Source organism: Hydractinia symbiolongicarpus, chromosome 6 (assembly GCF_029227915.1).
Source record: "Hydractinia symbiolongicarpus strain clone_291-10 chromosome 6, HSymV2.1, whole genome shotgun sequence".
NCBI lineage: Eukaryota > Metazoa > Cnidaria > Hydrozoa > Anthoathecata > Hydractiniidae > Hydractinia > Hydractinia symbiolongicarpus.
Window position 1 is genome coordinate 32,909,204 of NC_079880.1, and position 21,592 is coordinate 32,930,795.

General features: G+C 37.7%; 1 protein-coding gene across 1 annotated transcript; it reads right to left on the reverse strand.

The window, feature by feature from the left end:
* Window positions 1-11,372: 11,372 nt before the first annotated feature.
* LOC130648294 (uncharacterized) lies at window positions 11,373-12,140 on the reverse strand. Its single transcript, XM_057454333.1, has one exon. The coding sequence runs from the start codon at window positions 12,138-12,140 to the stop codon at window positions 11,373-11,375; it is 768 nt and encodes a 255-aa protein (XP_057310316.1).
* Window positions 12,141-21,592: the final 9,452 nt, after the last annotated feature.

Here is a 21,592-nt window from a genome sequence, read left to right on the forward strand (position 1 = left end):
TAATAAATTTTAAATTTCATTTTTAGGTCAAGGTAGTTCAACAAACAATGGTGGGGGGGGGAATCTTATAAAAAAGGTGAGGTATTTTTGCTTTTGGTCACTGCTTTTTCGAAGGATATTCCCTGCTATGGCTATAACGTTTTAACCTCGAATTTTCAGTATTTTATTGTCTTTTTCCCTTTTCTCTCTCAATGTCCCAAAAGGTACAATATTGATTGGTATAAAGTTTTTGTTTCACCAGAAATTTTGCCAGAAATTTTTTCTACAAAAAATAAACACGAGAAGATTTCTCATTTTGATACAGTTCTATTCATACAAGTTCACTTATATATTTTATTAAATTCTATCTACATGAATAATGGTGAATGAATAGAAGTTTCTCTTTTTTACAAATAAGAAAAACCTTGTCACTGTTTTCTCTTTTTTCAAGGAACATTTTGCAAAGTTCTAGCCAGCTACCACTTTTAGTAAAATTTCACTTTAAATTTCAAATTAGATGAGAGCTTGACAGCTTACGTTCATGAGGTGTCACCAATTAAGAAAAGCAGAAATGGCAAAGTCGAGTACTTTAATCTAAAGTTGCAAACAGTCTCCAGCACGTATGATTCAGTGGTGTACAATAAAGATGTAAAGTCGACGTTAGATGAAGCTCAACAATCAAAATCACCGATTAAGTTGTAGAATTTCAAAAGGAAAGCAAATTTCAAAAATAATGCTGCAACCGACATTCAAATAAGCAGAGGAACGAAAATTCAAGTTCTTGAAAAAGCATCTTTTCCTCACTGCAAGCTTTCGAAATCTATTTCACCAAAACTTAAAATTAAAGACATCAAGTTGAATTCGTATGATCGGCAAGAAGTTACTGTCACAGGATACATTGACAAAAAAGGTAAATTAAATTTACATGCGAGTAAGCTATGCCTCATTTTGCCTGCTCGACAACTGAACAAGTGAAGACCACACCCACACAAAGTTGCATGAAAATTGTATCAATTAAGAACACAACCTCTCCTTCTTCTCCCCCACTGGAAAATCCATTGTCAGCGTATTATTATTGTTACATAGATTGCTACGAAACAAACTTCAGAGAAGGATCTTCACGGAAGATGGAAGTGTACTTATTCGACGAATCCGATGTAATTCCATTGACCTTATGGAATGACTTCATAGATAGTGTCAAAACTGGACCATACCAAATTTCCAATGCAATCGTTCGTGTATTACATGATGATGACAAGGTGCTCGCTACGGGTCCGGAAACAATATTCGAAGTAACAACAAAAAAATTCATTTTGAAACCTGCGCCAAAGTTTATCGCCAAGCAAAGTTTCTTCTGGCTGATGTTGTGATTGTCAACCGACAACTCAAATGTCACAAGTGTGGTAAGGACGTTAATCACCTTACTCCCGACTGCGAATTTGTAAAGTGCGTATGCGGTGTTATTTCACGTTCTTCGCAACTGAAGGTGAACCGCATAGCTAAGGTCACTACCCAGGATAATAAGGAGGAAATCACAATATTCCAACCACAGCTGTTCGAGTATGCGCTAAAGTACAAGCTTAATGGAAATAACGAGGAAGCTTTGACAATTGCTCTTTTAAAAGATTCCGAGACATCCTTCATAATTGACAGACATGATATCTGTATTTGTTTTTTGTAAACTTTTCCATATGTTGACAGGGTGTTGAAAAAAACTACCCAAGAACGAACACATTTTCAATTTTTGTTATTTTTATAGTTACTTTGGTATAGTATTTGTAAGCTATCATTGTATGTTCTATTAAAAAATAGTGCGTAGCGACTTCATAGACAGTGTGAAATCTGGTCATACCAAATTTCAAATTTTGATCGTTCGTGTATTTGTATTTCTCTTTTATTAACTTTATATTATTTGCAAGCTACCATTTTACTTCAGTATATTATTTGCAAGCTACCATTTTATGTTTAAAAAATAGTATGCAGGTCATGCACAAAAAAAAATCTTGTTGATTGTTTTTTACTGAAAATTTTGTCACGGTAAGGGGCTGTTTATATGAGCCCGTTTGGCGGGTTGGCTCGCTTACCGAGATCTCACTCTTTCCCTATTTTCCTTATACTTTATTTCATTTGTTTATGTTCAACCAGGCTGGCTCGGTAGGCGGGATCTCATTTATCACAACCGAACCCCCTCCCCCCCCCCCCCCCCCTGTAAGCGAGATGAACTTTTTCTCATATGAACACTTCATTCAGCTCACTTGCTGGGTCAGAAATTTCATGCCTACGTAATCAATTTCTTCTGTTATTAATATTTCAGTTATAGTTTCTGTATTGTTTAATATTTTTATTGTTCTAAGATTATCAGAGCCCGCCTACCGAGACAAGTTTTTTCACCACAATTAAAAAACCAGCCCGGCAAGTGAGTCAGCTCATTTACCAAGCCATCCCGCCTCCATATAAACAGACCCTTAAGAGAACATTTGGTAATAAGAGTCGAATTTACTACATTGAAAACAACCTTGAACCCAGGGTAATTTTTTCCTGAAAATTGCTTCAGAGGCTGAATCAGAGGCTTAACCCTATTCGGTCCGGGGGGGGGGGGCGGATTCCGCCCCCCCCTGACGGTTTTTTTTTAAAAACTCCTGATTGCTTTGTTACATGGCTATAATACTTACTGAGTTTCAACATTTATCTATTAGACACCTGCATGCAAATTTTTTAGGTCCCATACCTTTTAGAGGCTTTGATATTGGCCATTACTCGAAACTACCCCTAAAAATCTCTATGAAATCCTTATAATTGAAAAAATATAATAACTCCTGTTAGGATTATCCTTAGAACTTGAAACTTGCAACACAACTTTGTTTCATTTAGAAGAATCATTTTGAATAATTTGAACACGTGACTAATCCGATTTCCCGATTTTGTCGGCTTTTACCCGAAAATCGGAAAAAGACGGATTTTCGGGCAATTTTTGGCAATTTTTTATCCGATCCATGTAAAAACCGGAAGATATGTTAAATAACTTTTATTTAGCTTTCAGAAACTTCAAACAGAATGTAAAAATTCGCTCTAGAACAAAAGTAATTATATTTTAAGCAGATAGTGGCATTTTTAACAATTTTTAAGCTTTTGATGACGTCACAGAAAATGTGCTGACGCAAGCAAATTTTTTTTGGCGCCATTTTGTTCCTTTTATGACGTACTATAAGTGTGCCAAGTTTGATTCAAAATGAACAACCCTATGAAAAGTTATTGAGGGGGGGGCGGAATCCGCCCCCCCCCCCCCCCGGTCATAGTATGTTCGAAAAAACCCGGACCGAATAGGGTTAACACATTGGTACTCAAATATTTCGTTGATTTCAAATCAGCTGAGCACAAGGACGAAAATAGGTAGCTTTTAGACTTTTAGATTCACCCTCTGATTTGTTTACAAGACTAGTTTGCGGAAATATTTTTTAAATCGGTTGTTTTGTAAGCTGCGCTGGTTGAGCCAAACTCAAACAAATTTTTGAGCACAATGTTGAATTCCAGTTTTAAGCCCGCGGATTCAATCCACTTTGTCACTATATTTGGGAGTTTGAAACATTGAGTGTCTTGTGGTTGCACTGTTGAAATATGTGACGCTCACTTGCTATCTTTTATTTAGTTGTGAACCGGTGGTTCTATTATTTTATGTTTTATGTTAGAACTGTCACGTGCATTATACTACGCACATTTTTTTTATTCTCTACGTTTTTCTGTGATCAGCTTGTTTTTTATGAGAGAAAAAGTACTCTATGAGTGAGAAACTCTGTGTGTCTGTTTTTATCAGGTTATGTGCCCAGACACTTTTTAATGTTATATCGAGTACTGAAATAATTTTGTTTTGTTGAATTTGATTTTTTACGATGGCAACTGAAGACGCAACTTTCAAAATTGAGAAGCTGACTGCTGAAAGTTATCATTCATGGAAATTTAACATGAAAATGTATTTAATCGGAAAAGATCTTTGGGAGATTGTAACCGGTGATGAAACCATAGAGGATGATATGCAGGAGGCTGAGAAACGTCGAATCAAGAAACGCGAGAACCAAGCGTTTGCCGCCATTTGTTTGGGAATTTCGACAAACTTACAAATTTACGTTCGCTCCACGAAATCGGCTAAGGAAGCATGGGAAAATCTTGAAAATCATTTTCAGCAAAAAACACTTTCAAAAAGGATTTTCTATCGGAGAAAATTATGTTCAGTAAAGATGGCTAGAGGTCAAAATATGACTGAACACATAAACAACATTAAGACATTGTCAGAACACCTGGAAGCGATTGATGATGCTATTGCAGAAAAGGACCTAGTTATTCTTCTTATTAGTAGTTTACCCAAAGAGTATAACCATTTAATAACGGCGCTTGAAACAATTGCTGAGGACAATCTAACCTGGGATTATGTTAGGGACAGGCTTATTCACGAAAGCGAAAAGAAAAAGCCTGCTGAAGCTGAAACTTCTGGTGATGCCCTTTTTTCGTCGAAGCCCAACAACAAGAAATCCGGTAAATGTCATTACTGCAAGAAACCAGGACATTATGCTCGTGACTGTTTTAAGAAGAAAAGTGACCAGAAGAAAGAAAACGCAAATCTCGCTAACGATGATCACGATAATGAACTAGCTCTGAAATCCTCTGAAGTAAACGACGATGAGTGGTGGATTGACTCTGGTGCTTCTTCTCACATGACCCATAATTTGAAAAGCTTAAGAGACTATTCCAGTTTTGAAACGCCTATAAAGGTAAAACTCGCCGATGATTACGTGCTGAATGCTTTCGGGAAAGGAAATGTACATTTGACCATTTTGAGCAAAAATGAAAAGGTCAAAACTGTGCTACACGACGTACTTTACGTGCCGAAGATCCAAAACAAACTGTTCTCTCTATCTTACCTAACCGATAAGGGAGTCGATGTGCAGTTCAAAGGCAAGGATTGCGATATCACCAAGGAGGGGAAGCAGTATACTATTGGACATAAGTACGGTAAACTTTACAAACTTAACACGATAAAGCCACGAAACGAGGAAACGTGCTGTATCGGGAAAACAATCAAACAGGATTCAATCGAGCTGCGGCACCAACGATACGGTCATCTGGGATACGACAACCTCAAACTCTTAAACGATAAAGAGATGGTAAATGGCCTGAATATCGATACCAAGGAAGCCGTCGATCGAATCTGCGAAGGATGTGCAATGGGGAAACAGCATCGCAAATCATTCCCAAAGAAATCGCAAAGCACCACAACCAGATTGCTCGAGCTGATTCACAGTGACGTGTGTGGACCGATGGATGTACCTTCAGTGGGAGGTTCCAGGTACTTTGTGACTTTTATAGACGATTTCTCAAGATACACTACTGTCTACATGATGAAGCAAAAGTCTGAAGTACTTGAAAAGTTTGGGCAGTTTGTAAACCTTGTTGAAAATCGCACTGGATTGAAAGTCGAACGATTACACGTGGAGAACGAAACTATAAAACGCCTTCGCTCAGATAATGGTGGTGAATACTTCTCAAAGGACTTTGACGAATTCTGCAACAATCGAGGAATTCAACGTGAACCGACCATTCCATACTCTCCACAACAAAACAGAGTTGCTGAACGCATGAACCGCACCCTACTGGAAACTGCACGATCAATGCTGCATCACGCAAAGAAACCCCTTAACCTATGGGCTGAAGCTATATCTACCGCATCCTACACACGGAACCGAAGTCCTACTGCTGCACTGAAGGGAGCAACGCCTTATGAACTTTGGCACGGTAAAAAGCCTGAAGTTAGTGGCCTGAAAGTGTTTGGCTGCAAAACGTACGTGCATATTCCTGAATCAAAACGTAATGGAAAACTCCAGAAGAAATCGTTTCCATGCGTTTTTGTTGGATACCCTGCGAACGAAAACGGGTACAAACTGTACAATCCTGAAACGAGACAGATGCTTCGAAGTCATGATGTCATCTTCGTAGAGAACGCTTTTGACATCGAAAAATCGGACAACGTAACTCACGAATTTTTCACTGGAACATTCAGAGAAGCTGAGGCAGAAGCTGAGGCAGAAGCTGAAACGGAACAACCAGGAAACAACATCGGTGAACCGCAAGTCGCTGTCGAAGAAGATGCCAGACCACAACGAGCAAGGAGACCACCTGACAGACTGAACGTTCTGACAGGTAATTGGTGAAACCTGATGGAGGCGGCATCGGTCGCAGCTATGGACACTGAGGAGCCAACGACCATTAAAGAAGCTTTAAGCAGTGTGGTCTGACTTCGTAATAAATTTGATTCGCTGAAACAGAACCAAACCTGGGACTTGGTTGACTTACCCCCTGGTAAGAACATTGTTGGCAGTAAATGGGTCTTTAAGCACAAACGTGATGCTAAAGGCGAGATCACCCGGTGTAAAGCTCGTCTTGTTGCACAGGGATACTCTCAAAAACCCGGTGTCGACTATGACGAAGTTTTCTCACCTGTCGCAAAGTATAGTTCTATTCGTACTGTACTAGCCATTGCTAATCAACTTGATTTAAACCTCCACCAAATGGATGGTAAAACAGCATTCCTAAATGGAGATCTCGAGGAAGAGATTTTCGTTAAGCAACCGGAAGGCTTCATCGACAAGAAACATCCGAACAAAGTTTGTCGATTGCGAAAGAGTCTCTATGGTTTGAAACAGTCTGCACGGTGCTGGAACAAAACCATCGACGAATACCTCAAGGAATCAGGATACATACAAAACGATGCTGACCTTTGCATCTATCTCAAACGATTCATCAAGGACGGACAGGAAGTTATCCTCCTTATTGCTGTATACGTCGACGACCTGCTGATTGCATCAAACAACGACAAAGAACTCCTCTCCGAAAAGAAACAGATAGGTGAACGTTTCGAAATGGGTGACGAAGGGGAAGTTCACTACATTCTTGGGATGGCCGTCAAACGAAACCGTAAGGATGGGGTACTTACAATCGACCAACACGCGTTCTTATCATCTGTGCTGAAACGATTTGGAATGGAAGATTGCAAGCCAGTAGCTACTCCACTCGAACCCAACACAAAGTTCAAAAAGCTGAGAGATGACGAAGAACAAGTCAATCTGAAAGAGTATCAATCTGTCACTCGATGCCTGACGTACGCATCGATTGGGACCAGACCAGACTTGTCCGCTGCAGTGGGAGTGCTTAGTCAACACATGTCAAAACCTGGAAAGCAACATTGGGTTGGTGTTAAACGAGTTCTCCGATACGTTAAAGGAACCATCGACTATGGTTTGGTGTACAAGTGGAGTAAAGCTTACGAAACGATGAACTGTTTACGTGGCTTCGCCGACGCCGATTGGGCCGGAGATGTGGTAACACGAAAATCGACTTCCGTTACGTATTCCAAATCGGAAATTCCACGATTTCATGGAAATCGAAACGTCAGTCAATCGTTGCGCTTTCTTCGACCGAAGCTGAATACGTTTCATTACGCAGTGCAACACAAGAGGCAGTATGGTTGCGAGTCCTGCTTGATGGTATGGGGTTCAAACAGGCAAATGCTACTATGATTTTTGAAGACAACCAAGGTGCAATCGCTCTTGCGAAAAACCCCGCACATCACTCACGAACAAAACACATTGACATCAAGTACCATTACATACGCGACGCTGTCTCGACCAAGGAGATTAAGCTGAAATACTGTCCAACACAGGAAATGATTGCCAATTTATTGACAAAGGGACTCCCTCGACCACAGTTCGAGAAGCTTCGCTTAGAACTTGGAGTGACCAAGATACATTGAATTTGACATTGACGAAATAACTATCGTGACGGAGTGACCGTCAAGTGGGAGTGTTGAAATATGTGACGCTCACTTGCTATCTTTTATTTAGTTGTGAACCGGTGGGTCTATTATTTTATGTTAGAACTGTCACTTGCATTATATTACGCACATTTTTTTTATTCTTCACGTTTTTCTGTGATCGGCTTGTTTTTTATGAGAGAAAAAGTACTCTATGAGTGAGAAACTCTGTGTGTCTGTTTTTATCATGCACAACAGTAGATTTTAAGTTAATTATTCGGCATTTTTTTGTTTGTTTGTTTTTTCATGTATTTTTTATTACATAGTTCACTCAACCTCGATCCCAGGACGTGTTGACAAAAAAAAGCCTACTTCCTTCAGGTAAGAAGTCATGAGAACGAGATTGGTAGTTCTCTGACAAACGATAATAAACCTTCAGATAAGTGGGCGGGGATCACGACAGAAAATGTCCAAATGGGGAAAAATTTTTAAAGTTATCAATGAACAAATTTTTTTTTGATCTGAAGGTCCATATCTCCCATTACTGCTTTCTTTTTCATGTTATTTGTGATCAGTTTATATGGCCGGGAAAAACAAATACCCCTATGAATAGAATATTGTTCAAGTGGAGTATGCTTTGTGGAAACCAGTATATATCGCGAGGGTGGAAAATTGAAACATTCTGATTGGTTACAGTGTCTAAAAATTATGGGTACTGGGGACAAAGTTGAATAATATCTCTATATCGAACGACCAACGTCATCATCCACCTGCCATTATAACTTTCGAAGTGAGCGCACATATTTTCACACACTCCACCTAAATATTTTCACACCCTAATACAGAACGACAGCCGTTGTTTTTGAACATCTGAGCTTGAAGCATGTTGCTAACAACAATACAAAAGATTTACAAAAAATTGATGCTAACCCCAACCAATGTTGAGAAATCCGAACGCTAGAAGACAAAACATTTTTCTGCCGTCATTTACTGACCACATTCACCGATTGACTGCTTCTATTATATTGTAGTTTTTCTACCCGATTCTGGATTCTCAACAACTTGAGAATTCTGTACAGAAAATTTAACAAGACATAATAGACCCAGAGGAACGCAGTAAAGTCCGGGTTTATCAGTAGGCTATGTTCGAAATGGAGTCAAACAAAAGCAATGCAATGTTTTCGTACGCATGTAGTGTAGCAAGTGAAGTAGCAAATGTTTTGTGTGCTGAGCCATAACTTTTTCGCAAGGATCTAATCGTGCTATTCAGTTTATATCACATAGCCTAAAACTGCTATATGTGATTTGTGTGAGTGTTCAAACCGCTCCGGTTTCTTGTTGCTTTTCACTCACACCTTGTGTGGGTGAGAACGCAACGAAAGGAACAACAACTGTCAATAACGCGCTATATTAACCAAAAGTTTTTGTTTATGCATTGTTTTTTTGCGTATAGCAGCGTTTTTTTGTTGTTTTCTTATTATCGTGTAGCTTTATATAGTATACCCAAAATAATGAAACCAGTAGATATTTATTCTATTCGAATTTCGAGAAATCTCGCATCAAATGAGGGTGTTCATTGTCTTGAAATGATTGTTTTGATTTACTGTATGTTGACAATGTTATAATGTTCGAAATTGACTCGTGTTGTTTGCTCTCCAGCCATATCTCAGTTATCGAAAAATAGTCACAACTTTTAATACGATTCAATTTATTTTCATCTCTTTCTCTAAGTTTGTGCCTTAATAATTTATACCAAATTTTATTATTGTATATTTTATATTTTAATAAATACATTTTAATTATTTATCATCATAGTGTTGTGTGAGTGTTCAAACCGCTTCAGTTCTTGTTGTTGTTTTTTTTTTTTTTTTTTTTTTTTTTTTTTTTTTTTTTGACATTTATTCGGGTTCCATTGTACAATGGTTCTTATCCCTATAATAACATAATAATAACAACAATAAGAATAAAAAGTTTAGAATAAAAATGATACAAGAAGCATGGAGATCTAGGTTTCAATAAGAGTTGTAGATTTAGGTTTTGTTAAATGGTTGTTGATAGATTAAATAGAGGAAAGGCATAGGCTATAGTTGTATATCAGCGGAAGGCTCCTTCGACTCTGAAAGACTTCGTTAGAGATAAAACGTTGGCTGTGTTGAAATAAACAGCTCATTGAAACCGTAGCAGCCAGCACTTTTAAGAAATGTGATAACTATATATATATATATATATATATAAAAAAAAAAAAAAAATTCTATAATATAAAACCCAAGCATAGGAAGGCTCACTGTGGAGGCTCAGAGATTATCGTAAGGTTCGATATGTCTAAACGAGATTTGGAAATAAGAAAAATTGTTGTTTTTACATGAGACATTAGAAATTCGATTGACAATATTTTATGTTAAAACTTGGACACCATGTGTATGTGTACAAATTAAAACAACATTTTACGACGTTTCGGGTGTCATACACCCATTTTCAAGTAAAATAAAATTATACAACAGGTCTATATAAACAAGAACGTTGCCATAGATACAAGATATAAACATAATCAATACAATATTTAAGTACAAAGTATGTGTACAATACGAATGTGTGATCAAACCGGACGGTTTTCTTGTTAATAATAATCCTGAAGAAATTCAATCAGAGTGCAGAGAGCTTTATTACGAATACAAAAATGGCTACTGTGACAGTCAGTACAAAACAAGAGAACAGCGCTTGTCAACAGCATGGCAAATTCATAGAGCAGGTAGAATCACAGCATCTGTCTCAAAAAGAGCATACAGTTTAAACCTAAATAATGAAAATTCTAAAAAAAATTTACCGAAACAATCATGCAATATTCTACAAATATAACTGTAAGAGCACAACAATATGGTATTGACATGGAAGCAACTGCTAGAAAAAGATTTGTTGAGGTGTTCACAAAAAATCATGAAAACGTTATTGTAAAAGAAACTGGTTTACATGTGTCAGAAAAATACCCATTTATGGGAGCATCACCTGATGCTCTTGTTTTGTGTAAATGTCACGGCTTAGGCGTTTTAGAAATAAAATGTCCTTATAAATACAGCTCAGGTTTGGATGATGTTGAGTGTGATAAAACATTCCCTATTGATTCGGATGGCAACATGGAAACAAATCATCAGTATTATTTCCAAATCCAACAGCAAATGATTGTAACAAACACAAAATTTGGTTACTTTTTTGTGGAGTGATAAAAATTATAAACTATCCAATGTTCCATAAGACACAGAATTTTGTAAAAAATTAATATCAAAAATTGAGCATGTTTTTTTCACAATAATTTTGCCAGAAATTGTGACACGAAGCATGGATCAGGAAAGTGACAACACAGAAAAGCTGTATTGTATTTGCAAAAGACCAAGCTTCCTACCAATGATTGCATGTGATGGCAAAAATTATGCAATAGAATGGTATCATTATTGCTGTGTAAATTTACTCCGTGCACCTTTTGGAAAATGGTTTTGCGAAACATGCAAAAACAAAAAAACATTACAATAAAGAACCTATTGTGTAACAACACTTTTGTTAATGTTTACTAACACACATATAACTGACATAACAGAATCTATTAAGTCAATTTGCGATATTGGAATAATTGCAGGATACGAAACTTTCGAAGTCTTCCAATAACACGTTCTACATGTATACGAACATTGGAAATTTTCCGGGATATCGCCACATCACTTGCACTCATTTGTGCTTTCCCACATGCAAATTTAGGTATTTTCAAGTAAGCACCCCTAGTAGCAAGATCTTGTGCTATCGTAAAACCACGATCAGCCAATATACAATCGCCATGCTGCAACTTATCAAGAAATCCACTTTGTGTTGTTATTTCCTTATCAGAAATTCGACCACCATAACCACGTGACAAAAAGCTAACAGCCCCAGCTGGTGTTATTCCGATAAGATATTTCATTGTGCAAGTATTTTTGTAGTTGGACCATGTTTGTGCACGTGCATTTAGGTTATATGGTCGTTCAGCAAAAATTTCAGTGCAGTCAATTATGCATGTACAATTCTGAAAATTTTTTTTTAAGCTGTTTGGCAAATGACGTCGCAAGGCTTCTCTATCAGGCCATATTATTAAATGGCATGTCTCTCTAGATATGATAGGGATCCATCTACGATATATTCGAGAAGCTACTGTCTCGCGCAAGCCAAAACGATAAGCTAAATCTTTGTTTAATAGACCTAGTTTTAGCTTCAGAAGCTCCAGCAACAAATGATCATTATGAGAAAGTTTTTCGCTAAAATATCTCACTTTTCTAACAAATAACGACAGAAACCATTCAAATAAAGCAGGCGTGGTAATCCCAGTATAAAAATTCAACATATTTTCAGCACAACCACAGTATCATAAGAAAATTTGGTGCTTGAAGCATTTTCTAAAGGTTGAACCACATCATTCTTAAGTTCTAATAATTCCACCCTAGCTGCAGATAACTCTTTTTGAATGCCTTCTTTTTCCTTTTGGAGACTAAAAATTTCCTGCTGCAATTTTTCCAATGTAACTTTAGTCTGTGAAGATTTTGTACACAGCTCTGTATCATTTTCAACATTGTCTACACCTGTATCAAAGTCAGCATCAGTGCCAGTGTGATTATTGGAGCAGCCTACTGCACAAGAATCAGGCATTTCTTCAAATATAAGTACAAATCACAACCAGAACCTCTTGTTTTCACTGGCGCTACTATCCTGCCACCTAGTGCGCATGCGTTCGGTTCCGTAAACACGCAATCCATCTATAGAACTAATAGAAAGCTTCAGGTGTCAGGTGGCTGAGCTAGCTAGCTAACTATAACATAAGGTGAATAAAAATGTCAACAAACAAAAAAAAAATCCCGAAAAGTAGTTTTAAAAGAAACAGCAATCTTGTTAAAATACAAATAGAAGTATTACATAGCAAAAAATAAAGCAAACAGTTTAAAAACTTTCCATTCACCAGCGCTTACGATGGCTTGACTGAGTTAAGCACGAGGTTTTAGTCAACAGCCATGAATAAGAATAAATTTCATTTAGCTATACCACCAACCCAACATGCTTAGGATAGCCTTGGAGGAAAGGGATAGCCAAGTCATAATGTTATTTACAGATGTTTCAAAAAATATAAAATCCAAACCATAGTCATAAGAAAAACAATAGCTAGGTAGCTAAACACATTTCATTTAGCTATACCACCAACCCAACATGCTTAGGATAGCCTTGGAGGAAAGGGATAGCCAAGTCATAATGTTATTTACAGATGTTTCAAAAAATATAAAATCCAAACCATAGTCATAAGAAAAACAATAGCTAGGTAGCTAAACACATTTCATTTAGCTATACCACCAACCCAACATGCTTAGGATAGCCTTGGAGGAAAGGGATAGCCAAGTCATAATGTTATTTACAGATGTTTCAAAAAATATAAAATCCAAACCATAGTCATAAGAAAAACAATAGCTAGGTAGCTAAACACCTAGCAGATCTGGCAAGCAGATCTGAACAGCTCAGCGCTGCAGCGCTGAGCTGTTCAGATCTGCTTGCCAAATTTCGGACTGACATTAGGGCAACGTAAAAATTGTTGTTAAGAAATATAAAGAGCTTTAGTTTCTGATTGGTCAATTGTATAAAACTCCGCTCCTGATTGGACCTTTATTTTAGCGGAAATCGTCCCTGTGCCAGCGAAGGCCCGACGGGTATCTTGCCCCTGCGATTTTGTATTTCGTACGTGGTTAACACAAGTCACTTTTGACGCACGAACAGACAGACGGAATACGGCTATTATTAAAGAGACTAGCCGGGAAACCCAGCGTCGAAACGCCGGGTTAAGCCACAAGTAAAGGTGTGATCCGGCATTGAACACTCTGTGGAGCGCTTAATAAGAGCCGTAAACTGTCCCACACGATCAGGTGGAGCGCTTTAGTACAGGTATACAGTATGTCGTTAATCATTTTGAGGCGTCGTCGTTGTCGTTTGAGGCGCATACACCATTATAGTGTGCGACTGTAACATATTTTTCAAAAAATAACTTTCATGCAACGATAACTGATGTAAAAACAGAGTTTACAAAGTGTTGTTACTCCATCATAGCAAAAACAATCGTCAATTTTATTTCATTTTGCGGAATAACTTTTTGCGCAAGTTAAAAAATTACTCGTGATACTGAGCTGAACGCTTAGTACAGTTAAACCGTGTTGCACAGGCGTAAATCAAGTTAAGCGCATACACCATTATAGTGTGCGACTGTAACATATTTTTTTTAAATTACTTTCCCGCAACAATAGCTGATATGAACAGAGTTTACAAACCGTTGTTACCCTGTCATAGCAAAAACAATCGGTCAATATTATTTTATTTTGTGGAAAAGTCTTTTTAAAAGTTAAAAAATTAATCGTGACACTGGGCTGAGCGCTTAGTACAGTTAAACCGTTTTGTACAGCGTATAGGAATAATACCATTTTGAAAAAAACTTTCTCGCAGACACAGGGCCGAGCGGTTAGTCCAGGCGTGATTCCCAAGAAAGTTTAAAAATTAATTGTCACAGTGGTGGGCTGACCTTAGTATATACAGGTAAACGGTGTTGCACATGCCCATAGGCGTAACAGCCTTTTACAAAAAACAGTCTGTTTTTAACACTGGGCTAACCGCTTGGTACAGTTAAACACAGTTGAACAGGCGCATAAGGCGTATTACCCTTTTCCAAAAATGTTCATTGCAACTTCGGTTTAAATAAAAACACAGGGAACAGCCTGTCGTTACTCGTCCAGCCAAAACAATCGCTCAGCCACTTCATTTGCAGAAAAAGTTTGCAGAAAAATAATAAAATATGTAGCTATACCTAGCTAGCTAACTGCATTTTGCATAAAAATTATATATTGCTTAAGAATATTGTTGTAGCCAAACTGCATATTTATACTTTCACTTTTTAAGGAGCTAGCTAAATAGCCACAGCCTCAACATAAAAATAAATGTTGGCTAGGATAAAAAGCTCTTATACCAAACAGAATAGCAATAAGTGAGGCTCTAGCTAGCTAGTAGCTATAACTAGCTAATCTTCGTTCCTAGCCAAACATCCTAAAACTGGTGCGTTTAAGATCTGTACGTGGCTAAAAAACGTGACAATATATTTATCCTAACATTGAAAACAAACAGAAAACAAATATTACAAATATATAAGGCTTTTAGAAGATAAAAAAGTCAAACAGGCCTACAAACCTCACACACTGACCACAAACACGACCATTATCAAAATGGCCTTCGTTCCGCGAAGATCTTGGATTCTTTCTGGTCGCGAAAATCTTGTTTTTTTTTTAAAGAATCAGGCGTTGTGAATGGTATTCAACGCGCGAGCGGTCAAAACAAAGTCGGTAAAAATACATCGCATTTCGTATCGGCACGTAATTTACAAAATTTCGTGTTTCCGTTACGGGACGCGGCTTTCGCGGACACACAGACAGACGGAATACGGCTATTATTAAAGAGACTAGCCGTTAACCCGTGGAAAAATCCACGGGGTCGCCCGTCCTTTATATATCGCATTTCGTGTTTCTGCAACAGGACGCGATTTTCGCGGACAGACAGACAAAATATGGCTATTATTAAAGAGACTAGCCGTTAACCCGTGAAAAAATCCACGGGGTCGCCCGTCCTTTATATATCGCATTTCTTGTTTCTGTAACAGGACGCGGTTTTCGCGGACAGACAGACAAAATACGGCTATTATTAAAGAGACTAGTCGTTAGCCCGTGGAAAAATCCACGGGTACGCCCGTCCTTTATATTTATCCGTCACAACAAAGTGGATAAAAATATATCGCATTTGGTATTGGTGAGCATTTTAAAAATTTCGTGTTTCCGTTACGGGACGCGGCTTTCGCGGACACACAGACAAAATAAGGCTATTATCAAAGAGATTCTGTCGGTTTAACAATATCAGTAATAAATAGTTGCTTTATGTTTCTTATTATAAGAAACATGAATATTTATTCGTTTAACCCTAAAGCAAAATATAAATCAAACAGGGGAGAATGGCCTCTGGGTATCACAAATCTGGAACATCAGGATCTGTAGGTTTCAACAGAATCGCGTATCCCTGTAGTATTCCCAGAGTTTAGCAAGTATCCCATCAAAGTTCCAAAGACTCACCTTAACGATCCTGTCCGAATTAGATGGGATGGGCAAGCATTGGATTACTGAAATATTCAAGTTAATTTTGAATCTCATTGCGCAAAAACAGCACTGGGGATTTCTGCCAAACATATGAGAGGATCCTTACCCCTTGTAAACTCTATCTTTAAATTTTATGTCTACTATCATATGCGTCGTATACTTGGTTGAATGAAAGTGCTCATGCCGTTTAATGATGGGTTTAGCCAATACAAGAATCCTTATTCGACATCTGGATTTGCACAAGTGTGTCGTGAATACGGTGCAGATCCCTATGGTTTGTATAAATTTAAAGCAGTGGGTGCTTCACTATCCAACAGTTCATGGTGTCCCCAAATTGATGTAGATTACGCAAAATTTATCATGCCAATAAGCCAGGGACTTACAGCAGAGGGTTTGACAAAATTGAGAGAGAAAGTATTCGCGTCTACGTGGTCTTTTTGCTTGGGTCTCAGTCTGAAGGAAAAGCATCCTTACTAGGTTCCGGTGCAGACAACTATACGGCGAGGCAAATCCTGTTACAAAAGTTTAAAAATATGGTGCTCCTGGGTGAGAATGTAGGGAAAGATATAACACGTTTCCAGAAAGTGCTCCAATACGCTAGATCTCCAGTCAATTTTGCTGTCATGCCCAGCGTGTAGATGTTGTCATCAGACATGAATCTTCATTTAGGTAAAATTCAAAGGTATAATAGCAATGTCTTGATTGTACCTGCAAATGTAAACGTTGAAGCTCAAGTCGATCTGAATATGGTGAATAAGCCCATTTCAAAGGCAAAACCAAAGCACAACCATCCTGATCTAACCACGTTGGAGCCTCATACTTCAACAAAGCTCTCTAAGCACGAGACAATACTCGGTAAGCATGTAATAGAGGCAGAGCAACATGCGGACAACAAGGTTGTGCTAGTAACAACTGGAATAGGCCTCATCATCGCGTATATATGGTTAAAAGAGTAAGAAAAGTCTAGTGTGTTTGATCAACAAATTAGACTAATATTTACGATCTTTTGCCTTTCCTACTACCGATGTAACCTACAACAAGAGCAAAGGCAGCTGCAATTGCCATATATAGATGTTTGGCTGCAAATTCAACAACTTTTGCGGCAATTTTGAAAAAGAAGGAGACTACCGTCCCTATGGTTCCTGGAAGAGCCGCACCAGCCTTCCCTGCCTAATATTTTAAAAATTTTCCCAATCTTTCTAGCTGTTTGTGTACAAAAATTTTACTACCACCAGCGCTTCCTGCCGCTTCAGCACCAGCTCAATCACCTCCTGTCACTGCTAAAACAATGATGGATATGAGCAAACCAACAGCGGAAACGATACTCGCTATAGTAATCTTCTGCTCTTTGAATAAAATCCTAAGTTTTTCAACCAGTGACGTATCGTCTCCCGCGATTTTCATTAATGTATCCTTAATATTTTTAAGTTGGCTTTGAATCGTGGATGCTAGTTCAGCATGAGCCTTTAATGTTGCTGCTTTTTTATCCTGCAGCTTTTCAATATCTTCCTTGGCCTTTGCAATGTCGTTGTTCCAAATCTCTATCTGTTGTTCAGTCATTCCAGGCAGTGCTTTCTTCCCCTCTACTTCTTTCATATTGGCCTCTAGTCTACATATCTCACTATCATAAGAAATCATTTTACTTTTTAATAATTTTAAATTCCCCTATATAGTTTGAAGTTCGAGATTAAGTCCTATTCTCTCGCGTTCGTAAAAAACTTCTTCGCCGCCAAAGGAAGTATCTATGATACTTTTCACTTCAGTAAAATCAGTATTATTAACATCGCCCTCCTCCGTATGATGGCGGCAACACGGACGGACGTTCTCCTGTTCGTAGCAGTTTTTTACCTTACACTACGCCTTAAAATTGGATTGTTTGTACATGGAAAGAATGAAATAACTGATAATTGTAGAAACTTAGTACATGTTGCTGTCTCAAAGAAACTGTTTGGATGTGTTTTTCAGAAAAGTGAACCTATGAAAATATACAGAAATGTTTTCATCTGTAGCTTGTTACTACTCTGTGGAAATATTGAGCCATGGCCGTTTTTTGGCAACCTTGATTCATTTTATGGTGTTAAGGGATTGAACATTTTACATCAGAACATTCGGGGATTATTCAATAACTAGTCGATAAAGCCCGTGGAAAAATCCACTGAGATAGGATAAAAATGAAATTTGATTACCTCAGCAACCTATCCACACAAAAAAATAGAATCTCGTTTTCACGTTGCCTCTATTGTGTAGAGCTTAAACTGCTGATCAAGAAAATGTATATGTTCGTGTGGTTTTGATGAGCGGTTAATGAGAGATATAAGGGTTTAAAAATCTTGCTGACGTCAGCAAAAGCCTGTCAAAACTTAAGTTTTCTTTTTTAGAAATTTCTACACCTGTTGCCTTCATCGTATAGATCTTGAACCTGATGATGAAAATGTACAGGAATATGTACTTTTGACAAACGGTTGCAGAGATATCAAGGTTTAAAGGTTTTTTGATGACGTCATCAACCCGTTCATTTCGAAACGGATTCGGGGACCCAGGTTTTGGAAACTTACCCAGATTGGTTCCAGGTAGTCCCTAGTTACCCACGCAGGAAGAAAAATGAGCACATCTTCTTTGCCTGTTATAGACACACGGAACTGGCGTACTATTATAGAGACTAGTCGATAAGGCCAGTGGAGAAATCCACTTAGAGAAATTTATTTTATTCTTTGATTGTAATGTGTAGAGTTTGAAACGCTGATCAAAATAATGTATAGGATGATATGTTTTCGAGGAACGCCAAAGGAGATATGAGGGTCTAAAAATTGTGCTGACGTCAGCAAAGCCACGTGAAAACACAAAAATTTTTTTTTAGAAATTTATATACCTGTTGCCTTCCTCGTATAGATCTTGAAACGCTGATCAAGAAAATGTATAGGATCATGTACTTTTGACAAACGGTTGCAGAGATATTAGAGTTTGAAGGTCTTTTGATGACGTCATCGACCCGTCCATTCCGAAACGGATTTGGGGACCCAGGTTCGGGAAACTTACCCAAATTGGTCCCAGGTGGTCCCTAGTTACCCACGCGGGGGAAAATCATTGACATCATCGCCTCGTTTTCAAGTTATTAGACCTCAAATTTTAAGTGCACTGTAATGGCTTCACTAATCTTAATTAACTTTCCTTTGATGTCAATACTATTTTTAACGGTAAAATTGGTAGATTACAGAACAATGTTATAGGCGATGTTTTATAGAATTTGTTAAAGAAAATTGTGAAGAATATAATCCACTTTGCAAAAGTGACAGACAGACACACGGAACTGGCGTATTATAAATAAAAACTAGTCGATAAGGCCCGTGGAAAAATCCACTTAGGCAGGATAACAGAGAAAAATAACCGTCATTTAAATTTTGATGACGTCAGCAGAGACATGTCAGAACACAAAACTTTTTTTTTTAAAAAAGTGTATGCCTGTTGCCTTCATCGTATAGATCTTGAAACGCTGATCAAGAAAATGTATAGGATCGTGTATTTCTGACAAACGGTTGCAGAGATATTAGGGTTTGAAGGTTTTTTGATGACGTCATCAACCCGTCCATTCCCGAAACGGATTCAGGGACCAAGGTTGGGGAAACTTACCCAAATTGGTCAAAGGTGGTCCTTAGTTACCTACGCAGGAGATGACGTCAGTTATTTCCACCCGTTTCCAAGTTATTTAGCCTTAAATTTAAAAGTGCAATGCAATGGCTTCACTTATCTTAATATACTTTCCTTTGACGTCAATATTGCTTTAACGTCAAAGTTTGCTAATTTACAGAACAAATTTATAGACGATGTTTTATAGACTTTATCAAAGAAATTTTATCCACTTTGCAAAAGTCACAGACAGACACACTTAGCGTATTATTATATAGACTAGTCGAAAAGGCCCGTGGAAAAATCCACTTAGGCAGGATAACAGAGAAAAACAACCGTCATTTAAATTTTGATGATGTCAGCAGAGAATGTCAGAACACAAAATTTTTTTTTTCAGAAATGTGTATGCCTGTTGCCTTCATCGTATATATCTTGAAACGCTGATCAAGAAAATGTATAGGATCGTGTACCTGTGACAAACGGATGCAGATACATTAGGGTTTAAAGGTTTTTTTATGACGTCATTAACCCGTCCATTCCGAAACGGATTTGGTGACCCAGGTTTGGACAACTTACCCAAATTGGTCCCAGGTAGTCCCTAGTTAACCACGCAGGAGATGACGTCAGTTATTTCCACCCGTTTCCAAGTTATTTAGCCTTAGATTTAAAAGTGCAATGTAATGGCTTCACTAATCTTAATTAACTTTCCTTTGACGTCAATACTATTTTAACGTTAAAGTTTGGTAAATTACATAACAATTTTATAGGCGATGTTTTATAGAATTTGTTAAAGGAAATTGTGAAGAATATAATCCCCTTTGCAAAAGTCACAGACAGACAGAACTGGCGTATTATTATATAGATAGTCGATAGGGCCCGTGGAGTAATCCACTTAGGCAGAACGACAATGGAAAAATAGGTTGTTTTAGATTATTTGCTGATGTCAGCAGTGCAAATAAACAATAAATAAATTGAGAAACTTGTTTTCATGTTTCCTCCATTGTGTAGAGCTTACACAGCTGATCAAGAAAATGTATATAATCGTGTGGTTTTGATGAGCGATTAATGAAATGCAAGGGTTTTAAAAGTTTGCCGACGTCAGCAATGGCCCGTCAAAACCTAAAATTTTATTTTAGAAATTTGTATACATGTTGCCTTCATCGCATAGATCTTGAAACGCTGATCAAGAAAATGTATAGGATCATGTACTTTTGATAAATGGTTGCAGAGATATTAGGGTTTGAAGGTCTTTTCATGACGTCATCAACCCGCCCATTCCGAAACGGATTCGTGGACCCAGGTTTGGGAAACTTACCCAAATTGGTCCCAGGTAGTCCCTAGTTACCCACGCAGGAGATGTCGTCAGTTACTTCTACCCGTTTCCAAGTTATTTAGCCTTAAATTTAAAAGTGCAATGCAATGGTTTCACTAATCTTAATATACTTTCTTTGACGTCAATATTGCTCTAACGTCAAAGTTTGATAATCTACAGAACAAATTTATAGACGATGTTTTATAGACTTTATCAAAGAAATTTTATCGACTTTGCAAAAGTCACAGACAGAAGCTCCGTATTATTATAAGAGATAGATTGTCGTGCTCTTCTTCATCGTGTACCATGTCTCGTGTATCATTTCGGAATAATATAAATAAAAAGTTATTGTTAGAGAGTCAATCAATTCCTTAAAGCCGAATCTCCACTGCACGATATTTGAAACGATTTTTGTGACGAAAAGAGGAAACATTTGGCATTTTGTATAAGATTTTAAGGACATTTATTTTTATATGCACTGCTGACGTACATATTAATATATAGACAAATATCAAATCGCATTAAATCCTCACATCTTACGCAAAATAAAAAAAAAACAACTTGCAAGGTGTAAAATCTAGTTGATAAAAAGTTACAACATCGACACTGACAACATCGACACTCACAACACCAAACTCACAAAACCGACAGTAAGAACACCGACAGTTACAACACCTACAATCACAACACCAACAGCCA

Coding starts and splice junctions, on each gene's coding strand:
- LOC130648294 (XM_057454333.1), bottom strand. CDS start 12,140: ATGTTGAATTTTTATACTGGGATTACCACGCCTGCTTTATTTGAATGG.